The sequence below is a fragment of the Gracilinanus agilis genome, chromosome 5 (genome assembly GCF_016433145.1).
Source record: "Gracilinanus agilis isolate LMUSP501 chromosome 5, AgileGrace, whole genome shotgun sequence".
Taxonomy (NCBI): domain Eukaryota; kingdom Metazoa; phylum Chordata; class Mammalia; order Didelphimorphia; family Didelphidae; genus Gracilinanus; species Gracilinanus agilis.
In genome coordinates, this window is record NC_058134.1 from 37,526,941 (window position 1) to 37,546,335 (window position 19,395).

The following is a 19,395-nucleotide window of genomic DNA, read 5'->3' on the forward strand; positions in this document are numbered from 1 at the left end:
TCGGTCTGTGTGACATGGCCCACGGCCCTTCCCCAGCCTTTCTGACCATCAGCAGGAAAATCCTGGAGCTGGACAGAGCAGATCCATGAGGGCTTTGAGGGCTGGAGCAGATCTCTTCTGGATGTCCCAGCATTCGGTGGGCCGGCCTACCGAGCCACTACCTGAAGGTTACGGCCCCACGTGGTCTCCTGGGAGGGGAGCCCTGATAGAAAGGCCCCTCTTTGGTTCTGTTTCTCAGCCTTCCCCCGAATTCCTGCTTCCTCCAAATAAGAACGCCTTCTTCTATTGTGTTTTACTGTGTTTTCTGCAGCTTCCCAGGTGTTACCTCATTTGATCCCCATAAGTGCCTTGTGAGGGACTCGGAACAAATGTTAATATTATAATTTTACACGAGGAGACAAGAGTCAGAAAAAACAAGTCCTTTATTCCACGTGACATAGTCAGTAACTAGGTAGTACATTTTAATGCGTTAGATGGTTTGGGGGAATAAGCCAGTTGTTCTAATAAACCTGTTAAGTTATTAATACACTTGTAGAGTGTGTTTTAATGGAAAGAATATTCAACCAGGCATCAAGATCTGGCTTCTAATCTAAGCTCTAGTTCTAACAAGCTGCTCCATGACTTGAGCAAATTGCTTGATCAGGCTGGGTCTCGATTTCCTCCTCTGAACCATGAGATGGACTCCATTAGAGAAGCTTTCAAAGTCCAGTAAAGCAGGACTTTTTTCTATGGGGATCGGTTTATACCTGCATGCTGGCGCTGGAGGGAGGTGAGTGGGTTAGTGAGGATGGGGGCATTTCTTAGAAAGGCTGTCTTAGAGAAATCCTGTGGAAAGAAAGAAATGATAAAGTGAAGATGGGAAAAGGCCTCCCTTTGAGGCGGCGGGGAATGGTGAGGCTTGGAAGCATCCTCTCCTGAGCAGTGATTCAGGATGAGTCGCCCCCTTCGAGACAGCTGCTGGAGAGCCGGAGCGAGAGGCAGCTGGCAGGGGGCTCCGGCTCGCAGCTGTGGCTGCGCCCAGCACGCAGACCAGAGTCTCCCAGGGTGTGAGCCTGGCCAGGCCTGCAGGGGGTTTTCACTCTCTTGGATCGGAGTCCCCCTCCAAGAACTGTGATAGAGCACGAGGGCCACCCCCAGGAGACCGCCCGAAGGCATGACATTCCTGAGAAATTGTGATTACAAAGGAGGATGGATCTCCCGGAAGATGCAGAGTCCCAGAATCACAGGGCAGGCAGTGCCTCTGTAGTTCCGGGTCTTGTCAGGCCCAGGCCACAAGCCAGAGAGCAGGCTGGTCCTCTGATGCCCTGCCAGAGGCCCGACACAACCAGGACCCTCCTTTCACAGAGGACGCTCACAGCGGGGCAGTCGGGAAAGGCTAACCTCTGAAAAGGACCCTGGCCTCTCCCTGTCCCTGAAAATGGCCAGTGACAGCACCTTCCTGTCATTTATCATTCACTTCAGGAGCCTGGCGTCACGCCCTGGGGGGCATTCTGTGGCTCCCCAGCTTCTCCAGGCTGACCCTGGGCACCCCCAAGGGTGTCTCTGCAGCAGATTCCCCTCCTTCGTCTCCAACAGGGCATCCTAGAAGCCTCCTAAACCCAGCATGTCCCAAGCAGAACTCATTTGCCTTCCCCTTATTATTGTCAGAGGGGCCCGGAGGCCTCTCTCCTTCTTTGCACCTTCATCCCTGGAAGATGGAAGTGGCCTCCTGAGCAGCCTCCCTGCCTCCAGGCCGGCCTCACCAGACCAGGCCATCCGGGCTCAGGCACCTCCCGGCCCTCTTTCTAGGATCAAAAATGAAGCCTGCTCTTGGCCTTTGCTTAGGGCCAGGCCCCTTCCCACCCTGGCAGCCTTCTTCCTCTTTGTCTCTTCCACAGCCGCCCGTCCCCTCCATCCTCTCTTTGCGTCCGCAGTGCCTGCCCATCGTTGTTGGCACATGGCTGCCCTGGCAGCGGGTGGGCCTGGAGAGCTCAGTTCTTGCCCACCTTCGGGCCAGGGAAGAGCCAGCAGAGGCCTGGGAGCCCGCCAGAAACCATTTGAGTAAAAACAGTATTCCTGAGAGCACGTCCCTCACCGCCTTGTGGGGGTGAAGCGCTCTACCAAGGACGCCAGTGTCCCGAAGCACAAAGGCTTAACTGACTCGGCCAGAATCCCGCTCTATCCAAGGCAGAATCCGAATTCAGGTCATCCTGACTCCAAGCCCAACAATCTCGGCCCTGGGCCACCTAGCTGCCTTCCCATTTTGACAAATAATCCCTCAATCACATTGGGGGCCGCTGGGTGCCTCAGTGGATGGCGAGCCAGACCTAGAGATGGGAGGGCCTGGGTTCAAATGTGGCCTCATACACTTCCTACCTGGGTGACCCTGGGCAAGTCACTGAACTGCTGTTTGCCTCAGTTTCCTCAGTGGCTCCTTGTAAGGATCAGCCAGATGCTCATGGGGAAGCCCGGTGCCTGGCACAGATTGTGGGCTCTCGAGAGTAGAACTTTCTCCCAGGGAGCCCTTTATCCATGTCCATCAGTCCATTCACCTCCATGTCTGTCTGTCTAGTCTGTCATACCCTTAGACTGTTGCGGAAAGGAGGAAAGAGAGCTTCCAGACTTTGTCCGGAGGCCATTGCCCTCGGGGTTTGGGAGACAGAACTGAGGGAAACCCAGAGCCACCCCCACGGCGGACACGCCCCACTCCTGTTCTGACTTAGAAGCTCCTGCTGGGGGCTGCGCTGTCCTGCCCCCCCCCCCCTCAGCCTCTCCGTGATCTTTCCTTGCAGGGCAGAGCGCCAAGAACATCAGTGCGTCTCCCAGCATCGACAGTCTGCCCGGGGGGAGAGAGGTCACGGGCTCCCCGCCCTCGTCGGCCCCCAAGAAGGACTCTTTCTTCAGCACCATCTCGCGCTCCCGCTCCCACAGCAAAACCATGGGCCGGAAAGAATCGGTGAGTCCCCGCCGGTGGGGGGTCAGGGAGAACCGGGGAGGGGCTGGGCTCAGGAGCGGCTGCAGGCCACGTGGCACTGGGAGCCATAGCAGCTCTGGAAAACACTCTCCATTCAGAGGATTGCGGGCTTTGGGGTCAAAAATAGCCATTTCACCATTTAATTAAAGCAGGACAGACAAGCCCTCCCGGTGTGCTGAGGGCGCGCTCAGGGATGCTGGGAGTGGGCGGTGCCAGGGGGCTGTGAGGCAGGAACGTGGGCGGCTGCGTGGGCAGCGCCTCGGGGCGCCTCTTCTCCCCCAATATAAACGTTAGTGTTGTTGGCGTTTACAGCGGGCTGCTTCTGGGCAAGTTCTTCAGCCTGCCCTAAAGGGAAGGACCCGGAAAGCCTCATCACTTGAGCTTCTTCCAAAAGCTGCCCTTCTCCCGAGGCGCCCATTGTCATAGAAAACCGAGATTGCGTCCTGACCAACGAATCAGCCCACGGCCCTGGTTCCTTTTCTTGCCCCAAAAGCTCCCTTAAAATCTCTTGCCATTTAAGCCCAGATTTTATTGGTTTCTGATTTTTTTCATCAGAACAGTTCGGTACTCCCCAGCGTTTTCTTCCGGTACCGCTTGGTGTAGAACAGATTAAATCCAGGACTTTGTTTCCTAAAATTCTGTTTTAGTTATTTTAGTTCATTCATCTGTTCAGAAAGTATATTTTAGTGTTGTCACATTTAGTCATATTGTATGAATGTTGTCACATTTTCTAAGAATATCTTTACTAAGAAGCAAAGAGGTAGAAAGAAAGAAAAGGGTAAGAGAATGTCTAATGATTTGGCATTTTAAAAGACAATTTTTTTTGAGTATTTGCCAAAGTGGAAAGGGAGCTTCACTTAGAAAAGTGGGACCTGAGTGAGAATCCCATTCATCCACTTAGAAGCCTGTGTGCCCTCCCGTGAATCACTCAGTCTCTTTGGGCCTTATTTTCCTTCTCTGTAAAACGAGGTTGGGGGGAGGACCCGCGCGGCCCCTCTTCTCTCCATCCATGCTAGAGGCGCCTTCCCCTTGGGAAGCTCAGCATCCAGCAGGAGAAGCCAGGAACAAGCAGGCCCAGAACTCAGGACTTGCACCTGGAGGAGCACCTCGGGGTACCTGCCATGAGCAGTGAAGCACTAAGTGCTGTGCGTTCCTGGGGAAGGCTCCGAGATGGCAAGATTTGGGCCTCTGCTGGACCCTCCTCTGGGCTTGGTTCCTGCCTTCCTCCCCTCGTCCTGGCCCTTGAACTCCCCCAAGTGTGGCTGACTCCTGCTTCTCCTTAAAGGCTCCTTCGGTATTTCAGGGCTGCCCTTTGCCCTGTTGGCAAAAGTGCCCTTTAATGACTTAATTCACATTAAAATGTTTGTGGCCCTCCCGTTCTCTCCTGGTTGGGCTGGCCTTCCCCAGAGCCAGCCTTCCTGCCGTGACAGCCACTCTCATCTTCTAAGCTGTCTCCAGTGGGTGACGGGAGAGGCCTAGGGTGGCATGGACGGAGGCTGGGCTGAGGTTTGACCCCAGGGCGCTGCTGAGTGAATGGAGGCCCTCCTGAGGGAGTGCTGCCATTCTCAAAGCTCAGTGAAGATTAGATGTTCAGAACCAGCCCAGAGAGGAAGGAGCCGGCAGTATAGTGCCGGTCAGCTCCGCTGGGTACCCCTGTGGGAACAGCCTCTGGAGGCTAGTGAGGAGACAGCGTGGGGAGTGCAGCTGAGAGCCGGCCTCAGAGTGAGGAAGTCCTGGTCAGGCTCCACTTCAGACATGTCATGCAGATCACCCCAGGGAGGCCCTCCCCAGACCATGAGGGACAGATGAGCCACCCATCTGTGGGCAAAGGGAGTTTCCTCACATGTCTGACCCCTTATTATTTGAACCGTACAGCTCAGGTGCCAGTTTTTATTAAAACTGTTGGGGCACAGTTTTATTCTTAGATTCCTGCCAGTTTGGGGCTGGACATTGGTAGTACAGACTTTATTCTCCTCATTTGACAAAAGAGGAAACTGAGGAACAGAGACATCCACTTATGGCCTCACCACTAGGCCCAGACTGTAAGAAATAAAATGGATATAGAAGGATAGATTTAAAACTATTAGAGTTTTAAAAGATTTATTGGTAGCCATTAGAAAATTGAAGCCATGTGCCATGTTAAGAGTCAGTTTAAAAGATGCGCCCTGTTGCCTCCCCTCCCCATCCTGGATCACTTCCAGATCACTAAAGAGGAAGTGCCAATCCAGGCCTCAGTCTTTATCCTCTTCTCTCCAGGATGCCGCTTCCTGCCTATGTGATTACACAAGCTAGGAATCATGGGAAATGTAGTTTGAAAGTTTTAGATCCGAGACCTCAAAATTAGTTCAAGGCCCCCCAAATTTCCAATACCACAAGACTCCATTCATGACGCCAGTCCCCAAGCATTCCCCAAGCCCTGAGGATGCTGGAAAGCTGCGGAGCCTGGCCTCTGGGAGCCCAGTCTGGGAGCCCAGCCCACCAGGGCCCGGCCTGAGCCCGGAAGTAGAGCCAGGCTTCCCAGAGCCTATCTCTAGGCCTGAGCAGGGACAGACTCACCGCACATCACAGCACTGTGCACGGAGGGGCCGAGCTCCAATAAGATCGTTCCCGATCCGAAGGAATGAATTCCTGAGCGTGGCTCCGCCAAGTGACTGAGAGAGAAATGCGGGCCAGAGGCAGCTCACACAGCGGTTAGCAGCCTCCCTCTGCAGACCCGAGTCCAAATGTGCTCTTGGACACTTACTAGCTATGAGACTTGGCCAGTCACTTAACTTTTGTTTGCCTCAGTTTCCTCATCTGTGAAATAGGGATAAATAATTGTAAAGCACAGCCCAGTGCCAGATACATTGTAAGCTCTCTATTAATGTTAGCTATTATTTTCAGACTGTTTTACATCATAGAACCCAGAGGCCTATTCTGCTTACTTGTTAGATCAGCCTTCCAGTGACTGATTATCTGATTTTTTTTCCTCTTTAATCACATTTAGAATCACAAAAATGCCAATTATGTGGAAAGATTATATTGGAACTCAAAATTGTCTGTTGGATGTTAACAGTTTTAATTTATTAAAATACAGAATTTTTCAGTTTGCAGATATCTTCTTGCACTGTGTCACTCTTTAATCAATAGCACTCCCAAATGGAATTAGAATACAAGTTGCCGACCCTTTAGTATCTTCCATACATTCAGTTTCTATGAATAGATTACAAGTCTAGGTTTCAGCAGTTTTTCTGTCTTCTTTTAAGTTTCACAATATGAATTTTGGTCTAAGGCCAAATTCAGTTCAGATAACTGAAATCTGCTTTTTCAGTCTTCATTGTCAGAGTGGAGGTAACAGAACTGTTGGTTTCTGTTGTGCCCGCCAGGTCATTTGGTCATTCTGGGGAAGGGCCACTATCAGCGTTGTTAGAAGTATTGTTTCCTCCCACTCCTATCTACTCACATTGTTATAGTCCCTCACTTCAAGGAAGCGTGAGCCTCAGAGATGCTATTTAAAAGCTTTCTTAGTTCGCTGTGGCATTTTCATTTTGCTTTAGTAAATGATCATCTTTTATGAAGAACTTTTTTCCACAAATCTTTGTTTCAGTGAAAATATGTTTGATCAAAATAGGTCTGTAAGAGCATCTAACTGTAAATTGGTTTTAAATAAGTAGTTTTATAAGGCTAAAAACTGTGTAGAGATTTATGATGAATAATTGCCTTGATAAAAAGCTGTCTTGTGCCACTCTCATGGCATCCTAATTATCATTTCATGATGTAAAAAAAGGGCCTTTGTACCAAGCTGCATATCAGATTGTGTCGGGAAATCCTAGAAAAAATTAGATTTTTAAAGTAATTGGAAGCCATTAGAAATAGGTAAGATAGCAGACTCAAAATCAAAATGTCAGTAAATAACATAAGGTAAGCCAAACACTGCAAGATTTTTATATGTGAGAATTATTGTCAGAGTTTCCAGCCTCCCTATTCTCCTCCTTTTCTTCCCACTCAGTGGCTTCCTTCCAATCTCCTTTTCTCTTCTGAAGTCACCCTCTGTCAGTCTAACTCTGTCTCCTAACCAAACCGTCCTAGACTAAGCCTTTCCCTATACTCCAGATCACCTGGAAAAGACCATGGAGGGGAGTCCAACTCATGGAGAAATGGGGAAATTAAGGGGCTACATTGCTGATGTTTGCCTGAGGTAGACTTCAAATCCATTTCATCATTTCCACTGATGATAAAATTTCAGAGGGGTGAAACTTTTATTATAATCCAAACCAAAAAACAATACCCCAAAATGAAAAGTCCACTCTCTAATAATCAAAGCTATAGTTAATCTGGGAAGTGTAAACCATGAGAGAGAAGCTATGGAACAGCTTTTCATGCCTAATAATAAAGCATGGTTCTCATAATCAACTGTGGAATGTGTTCCACCACCAGAAGAGAAAAGCTGTTGGTCTCAACCGGTAGACATTTGGAGCTGAATTAGAGAATATCTGGCTGAGAAGACCAGGGCAGAAGCAGAGGAAAAGAGGGGGCTCCCCTCTGTGGGGTATTTCCACAGAGCAGACCACCCTATTGGGTTTGTTGGCCAAGGCTTCTTTCCCCATTGTGCTCTGGCTGTGGGGGTTTCATTGTCGTTCCCTTTCCCTTTGGGGAACTAAAGTGTCACATCTCCTTATGTGCTCCAGTCAGAGTCCACCTGGTCTGAAAACCAGGGTTCACTGCTTGCTGCCTTCAGTCATTGCCTTCTTAGTACACACCAAGTCTCACATGGCATTGGGCCATAACCTCCTTTCCTTAAAAATGGCCCATAGAAAGGATTGGGGAATGAAGTCAAGATCGTGTGAGTTAAGAACAGAAATTATTTCAGTCCAACAAGCATTGTGCCTGCTACATGCAGGGCCCACTTGGGTTGACCCCTCTAGATACAAAGCTCAAAGCATTCACGCTCCTCAGCCTGCCAGAGTTTAAACCTCTCTAACAAGATGAAGCATGTGCAAAAGCTGTCACAGAAATTAGACAGTCAAGTCAAAGGGAATTGTGTTTGAAGCGGTGGGAGATCACTCGGGATAGAGTGCCAACCTCAAGAGAAGAGAAGGATTTTTGACCAAAATGCAATAGGGAAATTCATTCTTAACTAAGGAATGAGGACCAGAGAAGGCAGGCTGAGAAATTAGTGATTACTCCCTTGTGGCCAAAAAAAAGATAGTATGAGCTAACTAGAAACAGATTGTTAAGTCTTTCATGTCCAGCAAAAGAGATTGTACTTTGTTTAGTAGGAATTCTATGCCTCCAAAGAGTTTTGAACTGACAATGAGAATGGTTTGTGAGGAAGACTATGGGAAGGGTTGTTGGGAAGAAGTTGAAGTGGGCAGCCTAGAAGAAAAAAAAGCAGGGAGAAAATTCTTTCAGTCATTCTCTTGAGAAGTGATAAGGACCCAAGTTGGAACAGCAGCCATGGGAGCAGAGGTGAGGGGATGGATTAGAGAATCTTGTGGAATTAGAGGTGTAAATAAACCAGCTTTTCTTTAAACAAAGCTTTCTACCCAGCCACCCAGTAGGATTCCCTAAGTCTGGGAAGTAAAATTAGTTTAGACTCCATCACCAATCCTCAACCCCAAAGTAGAAGGTTGACTTCCATATAGGACCATAGTACAAATAGGAATGAGAATACATAATGTTTCCTAATATAGATTTTGTCACTGTTGTATGTTTGGCTTGCTCCTTTCTCAATACACAAGTGTTATCCTTTCATTTATGAAACAGAACCACAAATACTACATGAAATATCAAGAATCATACTCTTTATTTTTATTATAAAGCTTTTATTTTGCCAATTATGTGTAATAACAAATTTCCACATAAGTTTTCCGAAGTTTTAAGATCCAAATTATCTCGCTCTCTCCATTCCCTCCCCCTTCCTGGAGCTGGCAAGTAATTTGATCTAGGTTATACATGTATTATCATACAAAATATGCTTCCATATTGAAGAACCACACTCTTTAAATGAACACTTGAGAAAAATAAAAATATGATCATCCAGGCACCAACCACAGAATAATGCCAAAAAAGATGACTCTCTTAAATACAACTTCAGGTAAAATGAAAAACTGAATGCTACCCAGATGGGCAATAAGGATATTAACATGTCTGCTTAGTGCCCAGAGTAAGTGTGTTTTTTAGTATGTTTTTTATTGCTGCCCAGCATCAGATAATCAGCCTCCCTAGTCTTTTTCCATTAGGACTAAGTCCTTTTGTTGTCAGCCTTGCTGGACAGATTCAGGATTTAGTGAAAGGAATAGACTCAGTCGATTGTAGGATATATGATGCCCTCAGTCAGTTGGGTATGGCATGTAACTAGGTCCATGAAAGAGAGACCAGTAGAACCCTTCTGTTGTTGCAGATGCAATATTGTAAAGATTTTTTTAGATGTGCCCATATAATGATTAATGAATAAAAAGGTGTTCATTTTTCCTACCCTTCTAGTTAATACCAGGGAAAAGAAAAATCAGTACTTTCATTTGTGAAGAGTGGTAACCAAGAGAAAGCTTTTCTTTCATTCTCCAAGGCCCAATGAGTTTTCTTTGGACTGAGGCCTCCTCCTCCCAACTAATTTTGTTTTCAGAGTAATTCTTTGATGTGAGTTCTTCTCCTGCTGGTCCCACTCACTCAAAAACTGTGTAACCTTCAATGAGGCACTTAGTCTCTTAGGGCCAGCAAGGTGGCTCAGTAGATAGAGAGAACCGTGAGCTTGAATCCAAGGAGACTTGAATTCAAATTTGGTCTCAGGCACTTTCTACCTGAGTAACCTAGGGCACTTCTGTCTGTTCAGTTTCCTCATCTGTAAAATGGGGACAATAATAGCATCTCCCTTTCAGGGTTGTTATGAGAATCAAATGAGATTGAGTTAATATTTGGAAAGTGCTTGGCACATAATAAACACTATTTAAATAGTAACCGGGCCTCAATTTTGTCATCTTTTAACTGGTGAGCTTTTGGGGGACCATGATTCTAAATTTTGGAATGAATCTAACCAATGGAGCAAAGCATGTAAGAAGGATTTCATTGCCCTAACTTGCACATTGTGACTGAAGTTCTTGTCTTGGTAAGATTATTCAGCTTTCATGAATGGCACATGCTCCAACTTTGAGAGGAAGCCTAATAATGGTCACTACTACAATGAGAATTGAAATGTGAATAAAAATGTCCTAAAGGACAATTCATAGATTCCCTGTATAAGGGCAAAGCAGACAATGGGGATATAAAAAGATATGGCAGGCCTTGGGGATTTGTAAAATACAAAAGGAAAGAGACAAATAATTATGGTAGAATTAGAAAAGGTGAACTACATTTAATTTAGTGCTCCAAGCAAAGGGCTATGAAAAATCAGAGGAGGGAATGGTCACTTTCTCCTAAGTGGGCAATGAAGAAGTTCTAGGAGAACATAGCACCTAAGGGAAGGCTTAAAGAAAGGGAAGTACCAGAGAGCAGAGTCAGGATCCCATTTAAGACATAGGGTGAGGAAGAAGAGGAGAGTGTGAGAACTGTGGAGGGCAGGTAATTCATTCTGCCTAGAACAAGGGGTACATGAGAAGGCTAAGAGATGTAGAATGGAGCAAAGTCCTGGGAGATCTAGATTGCCAAGATCAAGAACTAATTCTCTATCCATCAGGCTATGGAGAGCAGGTGAGCGATTTTAAGTAGAAGACTGACTGAGTCCAAGGAATGCAATAGGATGATGACTTAAACAGCAGAAGGAGCCATAGGGGAGAAGATTGTGTGGTCAAAAAGACCACCTCAGAAATGATTTGGAGCAACTTGGTGTCACAATAGATAGAGCTCTGGGCTTAGAGGCAGGAAGATTCATCTTCCTGCGTTCCAATCCAGTCTCAGATCCTTACTTGCTTTGTGATTCTGGGCAAATCACTTAACCCCATTTGCCTCAGTTTCCTCATCTATAAAATGAGTTGGAGAAGGAAATAGTAAACCATTCCAGTATTTCTGCTAAGAAAACCCACAACGAGTCAGATATGACCAGAAAATGAGTACACATCAACAGAAGTTATTTGAGGAAACCAAGCAAAAGGAGTTGGAAGCCTGAGCAGTAACAGTTGAAGAAAGGCCAAGTGTGGGCAGTGGTGCTGAGGAGGAATCTTTGGGCCTGGACAACTATGATGGGATGCTTTGGGCTGGCAAGGGGAGGTGGAAAGACAACTCTTTGAAGTATTTGAATGACTGTCCAGTAGAAGAGGGGGATTTGGCTTGTGCTACTTGAACCTGTAAGGGGGGAAAATGAGGTTTTTGGTTGAATATTAAAATGTTAGGTCGTCAAGGAATTGAATAAATTATCAATCCCCAATTAAAGAATAACCTCAAGTCAAAATGACTTTTATGGAAGTTTATTTACAAATGAAAAGAGAGAGAGAAATTAAGAAATGTAGGGAGAGGATAAGGTAAGATAATTAACCTGACAAACTAAATTAAAAAAAAGACTCTGTGACTGAAGCTTTTGCTCTATCACACGTGGGTCACAGACCTCCCAACTTGTGAGTTAAGTGAAGATGTTTTCACCTTTGGTGATTAAATCTAAAGATGGGCAGGGTAGATTTAATCTCATTATCACAAACCCCAAGGAAAGAATGGGGAGCAGCGTGGAAAAGTTACATAGACTCAAACTTCAGCTTGTGGTTAGGAAAGAAATAATTCCAGTTGCTCCAAAACAACCTGGCTGCCTCAGAATGCAGTGTCTGTTCAGTGCAATGATCAGTTATTATAGAGAAATCTTTAAGCAAATGCTGACTACTTGTTAGGAACATTATGGTCAATCTTGTGATCCTGAGTTTTCAAGTCTGGATATTGGGGTTCCAACAAATAGATAAATGAGGGTGAGGGCAGAGATTTCAGGAGGAAATGAAAAGTTTTAGATGCATTGAGTTTGAAATTCTGGAAAGATACGCAGTGAAAGAGGTTCCACAAGCAGCTGGAAATATGAGACTAGAGATATTGTGAACTAGATAAATCATGGAGACACAGTTTTCCTCCCTTCTTCAAGTCTTAAAATTGAAACCACCCTTTGCAGACACTGTTTTGAAATAACTTGAATTATTTAATAAACCAACCAAATGCTTCTCCTTGACTTTGCTATAAATGCAATTCCTTGTCCCCATTATTAGGACACTTTGGGTCTGTTAACTCAGTTATTTAAAGCATGCTCCTAACTCAGTCAGGGTCACAAGTTTAATCCTACTTGAGAGAATTGTTTTGCATGCACAACTGTTTCTCTAATATGAACTTCTCACTTACCCTGACCTGATTTGTGCAATTGGACAAAAGCAACACCACCATTAGAAAGATAACTCCAGAAAGTATCTGGGATCAGTAGAATCAGTTATGACTACAGAGTCAACACATCACATCAGTTAGTCAGTCAACAAGTTTTTATTAAACTTTTACATTGTACCAGGCACTGTGCTAAGTGTACTGGATCCAAAGAAGAGGAAAACAATGGCCCTGCCCACAGTTTTCACTTTCTAATGGGGAAGACAATTTGCAAGATTAAGAAGATAAAGAAAGAGTATACAAAGAGAGTATATGTATGGTGATCTAAGAGGAAGGCATTAGCAGTGGGGAACCAAGGAAGGCATTCTACAGAAGAAGCTCTTTGAGTTGAATTTTGAAAGAAACCCATCAAGATCCTCAGCTATCCAGCACAGTTTTGGATCTCAATATTGTGGTTAATTGAAAGTCAACCACTTAGAGCTATTTGCCAAAAATGTAATATGGTGGCAATATCCTAAAAGTCCAAAAGATGGGGATGTTTCCCCATGAAAATTACACAATGAGTCCATATACACAGGTCTTTACAGAACAGAAAGCTAGATTTTTTTTTCCTAAAGACAGAATTAGGAAATAAAATTAATTCACAAAAGCTCATGTTTACAATACCAAGGTAGGGTTTTGAGTACTCTGTATGATAGTAGCAGCATTTAACTTCTTAGGCTTAAGTCTGGAGGGTTATATTTTTCATAAAACATCAACAACAGTGAATAAAACATAGCTGTACCTTGCAACACTTTTGCAAACAACAAAGTACACAACTTAACTCTGGGGAGGATTTGTATTCACCTACTACAGATGCTTAGGTATGCAGTAATTCATTTCAGATTTGTAGGACTGTATGAGATTGATTTTAGTTCAGTATTTGATTTTCATTTCTAAGATGTAGCTTTTTCACCTGTGGCAAGTTGTTTGTGATTATCTGTGCTCTTTTCTTCCCTTAAAAGAAGCTAATTACATTAAAATTATACTAAGAACAAATAAAAGTTAAGGGTAAGAATGAACCCCAAAACAGCATGTAGTGAGCTCTACCTCTTGCTACATGTACATATGTAATTCCCTTTTAGCCCTAATAATGTTAACAAAAGCTAGCATTTCTATAGCACAGGTTCTGTACAGACTAAGCACTTATCAATTAACCTCCTATTTCATCCTTACAATCCCCAAAAGTAGGTTTTATCCCTATTTTACATTTCAGGAAACTGAAGCAGAAAGTGGAGTGAATTTGCTCAGGGCCACACAATATCGTGGGTTAGATTTGAACTCTGGTCTTCCTAACTCCAGGCTGTATCCTGTATACTCCTTGCTGCCCCAGCTCTCTGGTCCCAGGATCTCTTACTAGGGTGATCTTGATGGTCACTTTCTGTTCTCCAGGATACTGTGAATAAGGATAGCCCACCTTAAGGTAAACAGAACCCATTATTGTGTACAGAATTTGAAGTTTCAGTCCAGCTTACTCTGTGGACTATAGAGTCCAATCCTCACTCATCCTCCCACTGGCTTGGATTCTCTTCCTCTACTGTGGACTGACCCACATTTCACCCATTACCACCTCCTAAAACAGCAAGGGTAGAATGAAGACTAAGTCTCTGTTTCCTTTCCCAACGTGGCCAATGTGGAAATAGGCCTTGTGTGAGAGCACCTGTATAACATGGGTCTAATTGCTAACTTCTCAGGGAGTGGAGAGAGAGAGAATTTGGAGCTCATCATTCTGAAAAATGAATGTTAAACATGTTTTTACATATAATTGGGGGGAAAAAGAAAATACTTAAAAATGGAAAGAAAGAAAAAGACATAGGTGAAAAGGGCCCAGGTGAAGGAATGATCATGCTCTGTGTCAAAAGCACTGGATATAGAAGTCTGGGCTCCTTAATTCTGGTCTCTGCTTCTCTCTGAGGTACATGGGAGGCAGGTGTGTGGGGCAGTGAGCAGAACTCTGCACTAGACTATCAAAGACTAGGCCTGATTGACTGCCAGCTCTTTCTATTAGCTCTGGAATCCTCACAGACTGTGTGACCCTGGGCAGGTCCTTTAACTTCCCTGGGCCACAGTTCCCTTTTCTCCAACACAGGAGATTGAAGGAGGACTTGGCTTCTTACCAATTTGGACATTTTTTGGCTCTGTGACAGACTAGCTAGAACGATCCACTTATTCTTTCTTGGTCTTTTGCCTCAAAATAAAATAAGGTTGAACTAAATAGTCTCTGGGTCCCTTCCAACCCTAAAATCCTGTAAATCATTCAAGGTACTATATATTGAGAAGAATGAATGATGATGCCCTGTGTGGTTTCACTCCTGTCATGTTGGAAGAAGCCCTTTATCCTAAAAGCATTCCTCAGGTTGTCCTTTCTTCTTGGATCACTAACATTAAGACCTGATGTTTTTATAAACCCTACCTTCTGATTTAGAATTGATACTGAATATTGATTCTAAGGCAGAAGGATGGTAAAGCCTAGGCAATTGGAGTTAAGGGACTTGCCCAGGGTCACACAGATAGGAAGTGTCTGAGCCACCTAGCTGTCCCAGGACATTAGTGTGTTAGTAAATAAACATTAATGTGCTGAGCACTAGCCTCATTGCTGAGGAAACAGAAAAAGGCAAAAAACAGGCTTTGCCCTCAAGGAACTTAAGTCTAATGGGAGGTGGAAGAGAAGAAAAAAAAAAAAAGAGAAGTACCCAACCTGGAGCTGCACAGAAGCACAGGGCACCCTCCTTAAATGAAGGAGAAGAGAGGAACTCTCCAATGGCTCCTCTCTACCTTTCCCAAAGGGAGGGTGTGAGAGGAGCTCCTCAGTGTCTCCCCTCCACAGAGGGAGGGAAGGGTCTCCACATCCCTGGCCCTGGGAACCTTCTCTCCTGGGCCCCAGGGCTAGAGGTGCTGAAGAGGAGTGAATTTCAGAGTTTTTTCAATCTTGCACGGAGATGAATTATTAAAGATGATGAGTTTCAGAAGATAGCAAGCACTCCAGTATTGGTTGAATGAATGTATCAATGATTTACTTTCCCATGAAATTTTTTTAGTTGTTTTTAATTGAATAGTATCGTTTTGGTTTAATGTGGGGGGAGGGGGAGTAAATATTTTTTAATTACAACATCTGTCAAATGACCTGCCATATTTCTCTTTATTTTACCCCCCAAAAAAAGTTTCTTCTATGTTTCTCGTTTCTCAAGTTTCATTTAGTGTCTCCCCTTTTTATTCATTTTTGAACCTGAGTCAGTCCAGTTTCTATGTTGATATTTATTTGAAAGCTTTATATACACAAAGTCTCCAGTGAAAATCTATTCCCTTCACTTCCCTCTCCTTTTCAACACTTTCTATTTTCTTCATTTCCAACTTCTGGTTCCCTGTCTGCTCAGAGAGAATCCTTTCTTCTTCTCTTATGTTAGATTGTCTGTCCCTGAAGTCTTTTAGTTGGGTATCTGTTGAGTTCAGATGCCCAGTGCCTGCTCTGTGGAGATTGTTCTTCAAAGAGAACCTCCATATCCACTGGCAGGAGGCAAAAACAAAACTCTCGTGTCTTAGAAAATTCTGTCCATTACTTGTACGGTAGAAGCCTATGAGAGGGCAGCCTTCAGAACATAACTGTCTACAATAAAATCCAGATAAAAGACTTATTCCCCCACCAGCAATCTTATTATAAGCACTGCAAGACAGACTCACTAAGAACTTCTGAAGTTTCAATTCACACCTGCTCCAGTTTGAATTAAGAATAGAAGAAAGGTGCTGTAATTGATAATGAAACTAGATCATTCAGTTCCTAAGTTAAACAAATGAAATTCTTGATATACAATGATTATAAGCATAAAAGTATTTCAAGTCTTATTATTTTGGCAGTTTCCAGATTACTTAAGAGATAACAGTAAGAGAAGAATATGAAATGACAAAATTTGGAAGCACATAAATTTAGTAAGTACCTATGCTTATTAATCAATAAGCGTTGGAATAAAGCACTAACAAAACTTGAAGAGACAGTCTCCATACTTTTTCTTTAAGAAAAAAACAGACCATCACAACAGTTCCAGAGTTGACCTTTGTCAAAAAGAAAACAGATGTTTAAAAAAAACAAAACATCAAATGAGCAAATTGATTACTAGGACCCAACACTGAAATCAGAGCACTGGCATGAAGGGTAATTGAAGGGAAAAGAAAGAGAAATTGGCCGTGAAGTCATCAAATGTCTGAGGTAAAGGAAGGGACCCCAGAAATCACCTAATCATATTCTCTCCCCATTTTACAGATGAGGTGGAGTGACTTAGCTTAAGGAGTACAAGTCAAATAGGAATAGATCAGTAGGAGAGGAGCCCCCGGAATCTTCCATGCTGGACCAGAATGGGAGGGAGAGCGAACAGGCAGTGAGGATGAGCAGAAAGACGCCAACCTCTGGGGAACCTGAACAGCTTCTCTTCTGCGCTGACTAGAAAGCACTCCTAATGCATTCACTTCAGCCTGTGAGTGGCCAGAGCCAGACACTAAAGTTGACACTAAAGAGCAGTTTAGTCAGGCACAAGCACTCAGATGGGTTCTGATCGTTCACTCTACTTTCCCCCAATCATTTTTGTTTGATTTGGTTGTTCAGTCATGTCAGTCTTCTTCCACTCTTTGTTGACCCCATTTGGGGTTTCTTGGCAAAGATACCAGAGTGGTTTGCCATTTTCTTCTCCAGCTCAATTGACAGATGAAAAAACTGAAACAGAGTTGAATGAATGAATGAATCAAAGTCACATAGGTACAAGTGTCTGAGACTGGAATTGAACTCAGGTCTTCCTAACTCCTGGTGCACTATCCCTTGTACCACCCCGCTACTCGAGTTCAATAGAATTCACTAATAATTTGCCTGAGGATTATCTCACCTATATTACAGTTGAAAGGTCTGTCATGTGTGCTCAGCATGAATCCCAGGATCAGAGAACTTTAGCCTTGAAAGAGATCTTGGAGATAGCTAGACCCAAAGCTCCTATTCCATAAAGAAACTTGAGTCCCAGAGAGAATGAGCAGCTATTACCAAAGCCACATAGCTACTAAGTGTCAGGGCTGAGGCTATCTAGTGTTCTGTTTTCCCCAGCTGCCTTCTGTTCTAGAGAACTCAAAAGCTGAACCTGCCCATTTTAACTTTCTCAGCCTCTGCAGGCTAATTCAGCCCATCCCCAAGAAGGCAGGTGTGCTCAGGTTATAATCCTCCCCTGCTGTCAGCAACAGCAAGACTAGGGAAGGAAGGATGGGAATCAGACCAAGGACTGGAGAAAATACCTTTGGCCACTGTGGGGAAGCTAGCTTTGGGGGAGATGCAAAAGGGGAAAAGAGGCCCAAAGATTCCTAGAACCGCATAGATTAGAACCTCCATAATCTATTTTCTGGTCATATTTTTGGACATATTTTCCTAATGTATTTTGGCCCAAAGCAGAACTGTTTGGAATCATATCAAAATACAGTCATTTCTTAAATTATCCAAAGCACTACAGTATGCGTTGTAATGCCAATAAGGGCAGTGGACAGCTTGGACATTGCTATGAAGACATTGACAACAGAGTGAGTGTTTAAAAAAGAAGAGCCAAGATGGCAAGGAGAGCAGAAACCATGCCATATGTACCTAACACATAGTAAGTACTTAATAAATCTTTCCTCCCTTCATTTTTCCTTTTTTCCTTCCTTCCTTCTTTCTTCTACATAGGAATCAGTTGATGGTTTTAGGGAATTATTCATTCACATGTTGTCTCACTCATGAGATCATAAGCTTCTTTAGGGTAGGGGCTGTCTTTTGCCCTGTTTTTGTATTCGTGGTGCCTGGCACGTAGTAGACTGTAAAGGCTGGTGATTAATTAAGTGGTGTAAGAGAAGACTCAGGGAGAGAAGCAGCAAATAATGGACTTCAAACCTTTGCAGGTGTGCCTTGTACAAGAGAGATCGGCTACCTTGGTGAGAGAACTGCACTAAGACGGGTGTCCGTCCCCCGGATGGGAGAGAGAATTTTCTAGCCGTCAGATCTGTCTAGAAATGGAATGGACTGAAACAGGAGGCTCATTGCCATCTTCCAAGGGCTGTGGTCAGGGGTGTAAGAGCCTGAGTACATGGACAAACAACCTCAGAGGACCTGTCCGACCTTAAAATTCTATGACAGACAAAAAACAATCCATCAGGTCAATCCTCTTTCTTTTCCCCTCTTTATAGTTAATGTATTTACCTAAAGGAGATGAGCTCTGCCAGACAATTACCCTGGGAATAGGTTGGCCATAGCATTGACTTGAGGCCATTAAATAAGAGTTGGCCTGACTTAATGGATCATGGCCAGCCTCCCAAAGCTAATAACAGACACCTGACTTAGTGCCCTCGGTAATTCTCTGTAAGAAGAGTTGATTTGCTGTGCTGGAAAGAGTTTTCACACCAGGAGTTCCATGCACTGGTGAAATCACAGATTCAATCAAGAAAACCAAAAAAACCAAAAACTGAAACCTCATCAGAGGACACCATACAGACCTGGAACATGTGTATAACGCCATTTAATGTTCTCCAGGGAGTTTGTAGTTTTTATTTGTCCTCATTCGGCTTCTTATAAAATTATACAGAATTTTTTTTGAGCCCCAAGACTTGGAGCATTCCAAACAAGTTCAAGGCCATGATAGCTCCTGTTTGTATTTTACAAAGCACTTTCCTTCCAATACCGAGCTGTGAGGTCTGCCGTGCCCTTACCTGTTACGTGTACTTTAGAGCCGAAGAGATTAAACTTTAGAGAGATGAAGTGACTTCTCCCAACGTCGCCAGGTAATAAGGGGCAGAGCCCAGCTGTAGGCCTCCTTCACAGAGCAGGGCTTAGAATTATGGAAAATGTCCCTTATTATGCAAACCAAAGGCTCCAAAATGTTGTTATCATGGTTGCCAACATCTGGTGCCTGCTGGGGATCAGATTAGAGCTGAAAGAATCATAACCTTTGGAGAAATAACATTAAAAAATATGGTTTTGAAGCCTCCAGAACAGATAATATTGTATAGCACATCTTACATAGCTTTAAATAAAAATTCATCTACCGTGACCGCACTTAACACTGTAGAATCTTCTTCCAGGCGCTCAGGGCACTGTTTTTCGTTTTTATAGCTATGTTTATACATGCGTGTGCATCCTGTGTACACATGTA

The 19,395-nt window shown here is 44.2% G+C and overlaps 1 protein-coding gene across 1 annotated transcript in view; it reads left to right on the forward strand.

The window, feature by feature from the left end:
* Nucleotides 1-19,395, forward strand: part of TBC1D5 (TBC1 domain family member 5) — a 650,187-nt gene that overhangs the window by 624,437 nt on the left and 6,355 nt on the right. The window contains exon 20 of the mRNA XM_044678890.1: nucleotides 2,772-2,935. Coding sequence (XP_044534825.1) covers nucleotides 2,772-2,935 — 164 coding nt within the window. The remainder of the gene's footprint in view (nucleotides 1-2,771; nucleotides 2,936-19,395) is intronic.